Below are 10,823 nucleotides of genomic sequence, written 5' to 3' on the forward strand. Positions count from 1 at the left end.
AAACCTCAAATGCCATTTTTTTATTTCAGAGGAACATTATTTGTCGCAAGATATTTAAATTTAATTAAGAAAAACATATTGGATTGAAATTATAAGAAAAAAAATAAAGGGTACTCAGTCTTTATTGTTAGTCTATGATTAACTTAAAAAATATGTATCGCTATTGCACTTTGTCGATCAATTATGAGAAGCCAGAAAGAACACTTTCACGTGCAGCGTAGAAGCGCTGGCGTTGAAACTTCGACTTGACGATTTTTCGAGCGAGAACGAGCCGGGACTTCGAATTTGATGTTCAGTATATGATTTTGTATAAATCCATAGATTGTATAGGAAAAAATAGGGTAAAAATAAAACGAAAAACACTAAAATGGCTTTATCTCTGGGAATACATATTAGAAAAGCTTCAAATTTTGGGCCCAAGCAGTTTATGGCGCATGTTTTCGAATGGCTTTTTGTTTGAAACTGAATTCTTTTAATTTGATAGTGTTATCTGTAAAATAGTCCAAAAAATACCTCTAAAAATGGCTTTGACCACATTTACTGGTCGAAAATTGTGTATCGAAAAATAAAATGTTCGTCTTCGACCCCACGGCTACAGATCTGAAAAATAAAAATTGTGGGTTTTACGAGCGGTTTTCCAGTGATGGAAGACACAAATTTTTAGGAGCGGATACAGACATTGCTCATGTATTTCAGAAAAAGAGCTCTCAAAAATCAGACTTTGAGTTCCGGGTTTCGGGCCAAAATTCAATCGAAAGAGCGCATCCTATCCTTCAATTTAGTAATAGGATTTTTTCCTGGCACGAATCCTCGCCGTGCACGAATTTTTTAAGATTTCTGAGAAAAGCGTTTTTCCAAAAGCAAACCATAAACCTTTCTTTTGTAAGAAAGGCAAAAAGAAATCAACTTTTGATCGTCCCTTACAGACCGTGTTTTTTCTTCATACCAATTTTTTAGTTTTTGTATGAACCATGATTTTACGAAATTGGTAAAAAGAATCCCATTTTTCATCATCCATATAGGTAAGTTCCCATACAAATTTCGTGCTTTCCATTTCATTAGGGCCCAAAACTAATCTAAACAAGAGTGTATCGTCGTCGGTGTACACTCAAACCCCGACGGTTTGACACCAACTGTTGTCAAACGAACGGGGTCACTTTTTAGTTTGACTTTTTGTTGACTTTGACCAACCAACGGGGTACAAACTAAAAAAGTGTCAAACAAAATAGTGACCAACCAACGGGGGTTGAGTGTATCCCTTTCACACCTTATGCAACTGTCATTTGCGTGAAATGGATGTTTACAAAAATTTTGTGCCCTTTTGAAATGTTAGGCTCCATTTCAACGAAGGTCGTAAAAAATGTTCAAAAATCTTTATTACGAATAGCGATTTTCTAGTCGATTCGTCAGGAAAACACAGAGTGATGCTATTGCAATGGTTTCAAATCTTTTTATTCAAACATTCCCATCACTCTTCACTCGGACCACTCCGATGTAGCTGCGTCCGCTCGGTGTTCCACCACTCCCTCAGGTGGTCCGGAACGCGCAGTCCCCTCGTATTCAGCCGGCAAAACTCCTCAAAGCCCTGCTCCAGCTCGTCGCGCGGAATCTCAATCCCGGCGCGGCTCATCATCTCATGCAGGAGATCGTTCACGTAGGCGTCCACCGCTCGGCGGGCCGCCTGCATCCGACGAACCTGCTCCAGCTTTGTGGCGGGATCCTCTTGGTCCGTCGACGATACTCCGGGTTGATTGACGCTGGTCTGGTCGACTTCCATTTCGGTGGATTCGTTTTGTTCTGAGGACATGTTCAACGTTTCACAGATTCGATTGTGTTTATATTGTGGAGGGTTTTCGTGGTGGTTAATGTCCAATTTGTTATGTTGGTAGTCGTGCGTCTCTTGGTATAAAAATCTATTATTCTTCCGACTACTATAAAGCTAAGTGCTATAAAGAGAGTCTCTACCTCCAACAAGGCTGAGTCGTAGCTCAATCGTTCCCATTGTATGTTTTGTTTAGAGCACATTAAAGAACAGCAAGTATTCGGCGTCCATCGCGCCATTTCAAGTGCTAGTAGATTCTAGAATAAAAGTCACACGCTCCAAGGATGGGACGTGAACCCAGCAGCACAAAAATGGACAGCCACAAAACGGAACGCTTTCTCCGTCGGATCACGATGCTGATGCGGTTGCAGCGTATCAAAGCCAGGATGGCAACTTCCAGTGCGTCTTCGCGACCACCTCCGCCTGCAATCCTGCCCAGTCGGGATCGTCAGAGGTCGGCCACCTCAAACGCTTCATCCCAGCGACCCTCAGTAGCCCCAGTTCCGACCGTCGCGCTAAGTTCCGTGCTGCAACGATCGGGTCGAGCGTCGATCGTACTCCATTCGGACCGTCAGCAAAGGTCCGAGGCCAGCAGTAAGCGATCCCTGCGGTTCAGTCATCGCCGCCGCCAGTCGGAACAGGTGCGGCGCCAGTTGGAACGCCAGGCAGGTTCGGAACAGCAACCGGTGGCACGGGTGCGGGTGGTGGCCGTGGTCATGGTGCCGCATCGTGGAGGTAGACAGTCAAGCGGCGGATCATCTCGAAGCAGCAGAAGGAGATCGAGAAGGTCGCAGGCACGGGAGCTGCCCGGAAGGCCGCACGTGCTGAATTTGGTTCGGAGGCTGCTGGGAAGGGTGGAACCGATGGCCGCGACACCGGAGGAGGACACCAACGGGGGGAGGATATTTGTTTCGCAAGCTCAGAACGAGCGAACGCCCGAGAAGGGCAATCAGAGTGGGGAAGGTGATGATCAGAAAACGGGGTGATTTCGGAATACCTTTCGCGCGAAAGGTACAGTAATGGGAGTGTTTAAGTTGTACTGGTAGACTGACCTGATCTCAATTATTATAAAATGTTCTGTATATTGATTAAATAAAAGTGTAATCTACATTTCTGAAATCGTGGGATGAATTTTAAATTGTTCCGAAAGGTAGGTAGTAGGGTACCCAAAGAGAATGACCCCTGCGGAAAACGGTTTTTTTGGGTTATTTTAAACATCTATGCCGATTTTGAACTACATTGGTTGAGGTTAACCCATTGATACCAAGGGAATGGTGGAAAGAGAGGAACCACAAATCCGTATAAATAATTTCAAGATTTTTCAGGTGTAAACCGAAAACGCGATCAAAAATTACAGTGGAAGAATAAGGCTTTTAACTGCTAATTTAATTGTCGGTGAACAGGATGCCGCACTGTTTAATCATTTTCTGACGTCCATTCAATTTTGCAGTCCAAACCCAGTCATTGAATTGGAAAAATAAAATCTTTTTCAAATTTTCTTTTGTTGATTTGTGTGCACCTACGTCGAAGACCAAGATTGTTTACTTTTTGCTCTTTGGTCTGACAGTCTTGGTCTGACAGTCTTGGTCTGACAGTCTTGGTCTGACAGTCTTGGTCTGACAGATTTGGTCTGTCAGCTTTATCATGGATTTTGGTCTGGTCTAGGCGAGGGATAGGACACAGCACCTTCCTGATTGATACCCCAGCCCGAAATTGGCGAGAAAAATGGTTTTCATACCAAAATGCAATTTTTAACCGCTAATAACTTTTCAGGATCGAGTTTTACAGCTTTGGTACACTCAAAGTAAAAAGTATCCTTTTTTAAAGTTCACCCGTCGTCACCCTTTAAAAGGGTATTGGAAATGTACTGATTAGCCCGGGTAAAAAAAAATAAAGTTGCTCAAATAAAAAACAGACAGAGTGCTGAAAATGGAGGCTCAGGCCAAAATTTCAGCCCATTTGGTTGAAAACTGGCTTGCCTTGAGCAGGAAAAAGTTTAAATGGGAATTAACCCGTAAAACTGGAACATTTAGGTAAATTGCTCTGTACAAGTCAGCCCTTAACAAATAACGATTTTTGCATACCATGGGGTCCTGGGAGATGGTCTGGAGAACAATTCCTCCGAAGGGTGCATGGCGATCCGAGGCCCCTGGTCTTCCCTTGGACCGGATTCATTCCGGCGTCGGAGAAATTCTCATGGTCCCAGCTAAATGTATAAGGGTAATTCTCCGCCAACTCACACAGCAGTTGCCCCGACCCCTCTTCGATTTGCGTGAAACTTTGTCCTAAGCGGTAACTTTTGTCCCTGATCACGAAACCGATGTCCGTTTTTTGATATCTCGTGACAGAGGGGCGGTACGACCCCTTCCATTTTTGAACATGTGAAAAAAGAGGTGTTTTTTCAATAATTTGCAGCCTGAAACGGTGATGAGATAGAAATTTGGTGTCAAAGGGACTTTTGTGTAAAATTAGACGCCCGATTTTATGGCGTACTCAGAATTCCGTATAAACGTATTTTTCATCGAAAAAAACACTAAAAAAGTTTTAAAAATTCTCCCATTTTCCGTTACTCGACTGTAAAAAATTTTGGAACATGTCATTTTATGGGAAATTTAATGTACTTTTCGAATCTAGGGGAAGGTGGGGCAAGACGACCATATGGGGCAAGAGGAACAATCGCTCCTACGGCCGTAATTTTTACAATTTTGATTATTTCCAGTATGAGGAATTGTTGCTAGCAATGCAATTAGCTGATTCTACTACCACATAACCGCCAAAATGACGTAAACGCCACGGGGCATTAGATTTAATGAAGTTTTTTTCAAAACCTTTGTTTTCTTATAATATTTGGAAAGTACAAAATAAGGCTTAGGGTTCGTTTTAAGGCTCATTTTATCAAAATGCTATTTTTCCTAGATCAGTAGTGTCCCTACCAATGACATGCACCTATTACAAAGTATGATTTAACTTTTGGTTATTTTTGTTGAGAGCTTTAAAAAAATCTTGTTCAGGTGGGGCAAGTGTACCATATGGATTTTTAGTATGGAAAAAATTACGAATTGCTGCAAGAACATATTTTATTGGGAAATAAATACATGAAAGTACTTTAAAACTGATAAACAATCGTTAAAAAAAATTGTTCATACAAAGTATAGTGATATTATGAAAATTTACTATTTATCATCGAAGTAGTATTTTTTTCGTAAAAACGATAATTTTTTTAGTAAAATATTATTATTTAATCTAAAAATGAAGAAACCATTCAAATACATTCTAATCTGATGTATCTAAGTGATAACAGTTCAATTGTTAGCAAATTAACATGTTTTTTCATGCATTGTTCCTCTTGCCCCAACGGGTTGTTCGTCTTGCCCCACTAGTTGAGTAGAACGTACGGAAAATCGAAAATTTTAAAATCAATTTTTCACATTAAAAAACAGGATTTTTTAAAAACTTGTTTTAACAAAGTCTTAGTCAAGATCTAGAATAAGATGATTATAATAAAATCCGACAGATTTTTTAACTTTTTAATGGGTTATAACGAGCATTTCCTTAGCTTGTTACACTTGCCCCACTTTCCCCTACATTGTCCCAGAAGGGTCATTTTTTCATTTAGAACAAAATTTTTCATTTTAAAATTTCGTGTTTTTTCTAACTTTGCAGGGTTATTTTTTAGAGTGTAATAATGTTCTACAAAGTTGTAGAGCAGACAATTACAAAAATTTTGATAAATAGACATATGGGGTTTGCTTATAAACATCACGAGTTATCGCGATTTTACGAAAAAAAAGTTTTGAAAAAGTTGGTCGTCATCGATCATGGCCATTCATGGTCACCCGCGACAGACACGGACGACGAAACAAAGAGAAACGCAAAAAGTAACTTTTTCAAAACTTTTTTTCGTAAAAACGCGATAACTCGTGATGTTTATAAGCAAACCCCTTATGTCTATAAATCAAAATTTTTGTAATTGTCTGCTCTACAACTTTGTAGAACATTATTACACTCTAAAAAATAACCCTGCAAAGTTAGAAAAAACACGAAATTTTAAAATGAAAAATTTTGTTCTAAATGAAAAAATGACCCTTCTGGGACAATGTAGATTCGAAAAGTACATTAAATTTCCCATAAAATGACATGTTCCAAAATTTTTTACAGTCGAGTAACGGAAAATGGGAGAATTTTTAAAACTTTTTTAGTGTTTTTTTCGATGAAAAATACGTTTTTCGGAATTCTGAGTACGCCATCAAATCGGGCGTCTAATTTTACATAAAAGTCCCTTTGACACCAAATTTCTATCTCATCACCGTTTCAGGCTGCAAATTGTTGAAAAACACCTCTTTTTTCGCATGTTCAAAAATGGAAGGGGTCGTACCGCCCCTCCGTCACGAGATATCAAAAAACGGACCTCGGTTTCGTGATCAGGGACAAAAGTTACCCCTTAGGACAAAGTTTCACGCAAATCGAAGAGGGGTCGGGGCAACTTTTCCCGATTTCGTGTGAGTCGGTAGAGAATTACCCATAAGGAAAAATCAAAGCACACTTAGAAGGATGCCTCGAGCAGAGGACGCCACATGGCAATCAGCCACCACGTGGCAGGAGGGTATCATCAAAAAATAAAATAACAATATTTTGAATTTTTTTAAAATCAAAACTAGCATTTTAAATGGGCGTAATATTCAATGTTTGGCCCTTTTAAAATGATAGTCTTGATTTAAACATTTTCAAAATATTTTTTTCGATAAGATCGGAAAATTTCACGAATTTTTCATGCATTAAAATTGAAAATCGGACCATTATTAGCTGAGATATGGTCATTAGAAAATGGTGGGTTGTTTTGGTAAGATTAAGAAAACTTCAATTTTCGTGTTTCTTTTTCTTAAAGCGGCTCTATCTCAGCAACCCGAGGTCCAATCTTCAATGTCTCTCAGACAATTATATAGCAAATTTTCTGAACTTTAAAAAAAATTAGAAACGGTCAACGGTCATGGTCAGTATTTTTTAAAATTGAAAAACTGCAAATATTTCGCTAAAATCAAACTTTCGGTGGCTATATCTTGAAAACGGAGCCCTTTATCAGAAAATCTGTACAGTACTTTTCGATTGCAAATTCAATTTTGCATTAAAAAATAATGTCAAACTTGTTTTTGCATGAAACTTCGATTTTTTCCAAAAATCACTATTTTTTCAAAAAATTATAACTCGGCGTCAGATTTTTTGACCATGTTTCTCTATGGCTCAAAAGTTGCGGATTTTTGTCCCCTAAAACATATCAAAAAATCTCGAAAATCAAAAAATTCATATTTTGGAAAATTGAGTTTAAGTGAAAAAAAAGTTGATAAAAAATCTGCTAATTTTTTTTTCGTGTACCTATTTTTTTCTCAAAAGTCCTCAACAATAGGGGAAAGTGGGGCAAGTGTAACAAGCTAAGGAAATGCTCGTTATAACCCATTAAAAACGTTAAAAAATCTGTCGGATTTTTTAGAATCATCTTATTCCAGGTCTTGACTGAGACTTTGATAGAACAAGTTTTTAAAAAATTCTGTGTTTTATGTAAAAAAAATGATTTGAAAATTTTTGATTTTTCGTACGGTCTACTTAACTAGTGTGGCAAGACGAACAACCCGTTGGGGCAAGAAGAACAATGCATGAAAAAACATGCTAATTTACTAACAATTGAACTATTATCACTTTGATACATCAGAAACGTTTCTTTCATTTTTAGATTTAAAAAAAATATTTTACTAAAAATTTAACCGTTTTGCCTTCCTCACTTTACTGAGGAAAGGCTATAAAATCACTCGAAAAACGAACTTTTTAGTTAGACCTCCTAGACCTACCTTCATTTGTACATATCGACTCAGAATCACCAGCTGAGCAAATGTCTGTGTGTTTGGCTGTATGTAGACATGTGTACTAAATCAATGTCACTGGAATATCTTGTCACAGGCTCAACCGATTTTTGCCGGAATGGTTTTAATCGATCCGTCTTAACGTCCCCTACGTTGCTATTTAAATTCATGCAGTTTTATCATGTCTTTAACAAGTTATGTTAAAAAAAACTGTTTCATATTAAATTAAAATTATAGTAAAAAGGGTGGTTTTTTCATGAAACCCTCACATGTTATATATTTTAGAACGCATATGAGAAGACCTTTCTTGTGGATTAAGAATTTTCAAGATCTGACTTACCTATCTAAAATTACAAGCAGTTTAAAAAATGGTCTGAATTTACCCCCACAAGTTTAAGTCAAAAAATACAAAAAATAAAAATGGTCGAAATCGGCCGATTTCGTAGAGAGTTGCTCAAGTGTAATTTTTTTAGAGGTCAACTTTAGCTGTGTTTTTTACTAACATTTCTTAAATTTCAAGTAAAAAGAAGTATGCAATAACTTTTCTGGTGCCCCAGACTATGACTTTACACATTTATTTACAGTTTAAATGATAATGGTGCCATTTTATAGCAGAAAATGTGAAAAACATGCAAAAAATAGAAAAAGTTACTGTAAAAACATGAAAAAATAAGATAGGCAAAATGTAATTATAGGAGGGTGTAGAGTAGGGCAAATACTACCAAAAACAAACATAAACTAAGCAAGATAAAAGCAGATTAAAATACTAGAAATGAAACAACAAAAACTTAAAACAAGAGAGGTAAAGTTTTTCGTAGAACAAAAGTTGCTCAAAATAACCTCCTGAACACGGGAAAAATAAAAAAAATCGAAAAAAAAATTGGGCAGTAGAGTGTTAATGAACATGATCTCAAATCAGAAAATGGAATGCATTTTCAGAATCTTTGGACAATTTTCCACTAAAAGAAGGTTAAAGCCAAATTTGTTAACGAAACATATTTGTTGATGATGAAAAGTGTGCTAAATCCATCATTTATACATTATATCTATCATTAGACCTACACCATGCATCAAATCATCAAATATCGGTTAAATTTGGTATAAAAATAATAGTTTGCCTATAGTGTGGACGATTGTGGACCCGGGTCCACTATGGAAAAAGGGGGTCCATAACAGGCAAAAAAAAAACTTTTTTTTAGATGGCTATTTTTCTGCTCAAAAACAAATAACTGATGAAACAAATAGTCAAAGTTGTTCAAAAAACTTCAGATTTCATTGTTTTGTACAAAGGGTTATGGAAAAGTGCTTGAAATATTGAAAATTTGTGAAAAATGTTTTTCGGCTCTACTAGGGGGTCCACTAATGGAAAAAATACCCTACTCTCTGATCTCTTCTAATGGTGATTTGGACACGTGCTCTTTGTAGACAATTTTGTTGGTGCAGGCAGGGTTTATGGCACATTTCTAACAAAAAGAAGACGAAACAATGGGTGCTTATAACGTTGTTTGTAGTAGTAAATTGACATCAAGTGCGTTTCTTTGCAGTTCAGGCAACAGTTTCAAACAAATATTTAATTATTCTTCAAAAACTTCTACCATCATAGCCACTCCTCTAAAACGAAAACCATTCCAGAACTACCTCTCCGCACGATCATGATCTTCGAGTCCTACCTATCGCAATCGCCATCTTCCGTTAAATTGCGGCCCAAACGACGCAGTGCCATCACTTCAACCAGCTCACCCAAATCGGAAACAACAACGGCAAACACCAGCATAGCCATGGGCATCGTAGATTACGAACAACAGTCGAGTGGGATCGATTCCGCGGCCGAGCCTCCCCCAGGGTGCGATCGCGACAGCTTGTGGTGGGCTCTGGTCATGGTCGCATCCCAACGGTATGATGAAATGACACAGCAAGAGGCAGAAGAAGAAGAAGCTTCGAAGGTCGAGGAGTCAACTTCAACGGTGGTCCAGGAGGATGACGCTGACGATCGGTTGGTCATTGACGAGGCTGAACCACCAACGACGCCACGGGATGCTGCGAAGAGGAAGGCCCCCGAGGAACCCACCAGTGGAGATTACCAGGTAGCCATCAAGGCCGTTCGTCGTCCCCGGCACATGTCCCAGGTGACGGTTGATCCGAAAGTTCCATTTCAGGTCCCGGTCCGGTACAACGCCAACATGGCCCGCAAGTTCCCGGGAGCGGAGAACCGTACGCCGGAGCAGCAAGCCGTTCGCCAGCGGAACACCGTGGCCGCGAGGCAGAGCCGGGCCAAGATGCGGATCATGGAGGAGATGCTGACGCAGGAGGCGACCGACGAGCGTACGATCAACGAGTACATGAAGGAGCGGATCGGGGCCTGTTTTATGTACGGGAACGCACTGCGGGACGTCCTGCAGCTGGAGGAGGCCGACTTTTGGGCCGAGTTTCAGCTGGTCAAGGACGAGTACATTGCGGAACCGTTGCGCTCGTTGCACGTCGTGCCGAGAACGATTTCCGATGGGTCGTGCTCCGATTATCAGGATTATTCTGAAGATGATGAGGGTGAAGAAGAAGAAGAGGAAGAGGAGGGACAGCAGCCGGGAACCAGTGCGGATACTGTAGGGAATAGAAGGGGGTAATTGAATACGGTACTATTTAGCGATTAGGACGTGATTTAAATTTTTACTTTATTTTTGCATTAACACTTGTTTAACATATTTTGACAAACCAAGAATTGTGCTATAAAATTCTAATATAAATCAAATATTTAGATTAAAACTCTATACATACAAATAAAAATATGTAAGCTTAGTGATAACACATACACCCTTAGTGTAAATCAAAAAGCCAAAACTATGAGAAAGGATAATAATATGACGAATCTGCCTAACATATGTGATACCTAAAAATGATAATTGTGAAAAAAAGGGTTTGAAAAATATATGATTCGAAAATGTAAACTCTAACTAAATGTTTTTCCTGATTTCTAGAACAAAGCACAAAATGTTATAGGCTTTTCTGAAAGATCACACGATTTTGAACAAAACTGCATCAATAACTCAAAAACGATGAAAATGCACATGGGACATTTATGAGATCAGGGGCAGTTCAGTACTACATAAATAGGAAATAAAAAAAAATCTAAATGAAAACAAACAATTTTAAGC

The 10,823-nt window shown here is 38.8% G+C and overlaps 1 protein-coding gene across 1 annotated transcript; it reads left to right on the top strand.

The window, feature by feature from the left end:
• The first annotated feature begins 9,098 nt into the window (after positions 1-9,098).
• On the top strand, positions 9,099-10,611 carry LOC119770757 (helicase SWR1-like). Its single transcript, XM_038266206.1, has 3 exons — positions 9,099-9,202; positions 9,307-9,758; positions 9,831-10,611. The coding sequence occupies exons 1-3, from the start codon at positions 9,160-9,162 to the stop codon at positions 10,293-10,295; spliced, it is 960 nt and encodes a 319-aa protein (XP_038122134.1). The 5' UTR covers positions 9,099-9,159; the 3' UTR covers positions 10,296-10,611.
• Positions 10,612-10,823: the final 212 nt, after the last annotated feature.

The sequence above is a fragment of the Culex quinquefasciatus genome, chromosome 3 (genome assembly GCF_015732765.1).
Source record: "Culex quinquefasciatus strain JHB chromosome 3, VPISU_Cqui_1.0_pri_paternal, whole genome shotgun sequence".
NCBI classification, from domain to species: Eukaryota; Metazoa; Arthropoda; class Insecta; order Diptera; family Culicidae; genus Culex; species Culex quinquefasciatus.

Excerpts from the sequence above, each read along its gene's own strand:
- LOC119770757 (XM_038266206.1), top strand. The coding sequence starts at position 9,160 with ATGGGTGCTTATAACGTTGTTTGTAGTAGTAAATTGACATCAA. Across the intron at positions 9,203-9,306 it reads TAGTAGTAAATTGACATCAA|AACTACCTCTCCGCACGATC; the intron begins GTGCGTTTCTTT and ends AAACCATTCCAG. Across the intron at positions 9,759-9,830 it reads CCACCAGTGGAGATTACCAG|GTCCCGGTCCGGTACAACGC; the intron begins GTAGCCATCAAG and ends GTTCCATTTCAG.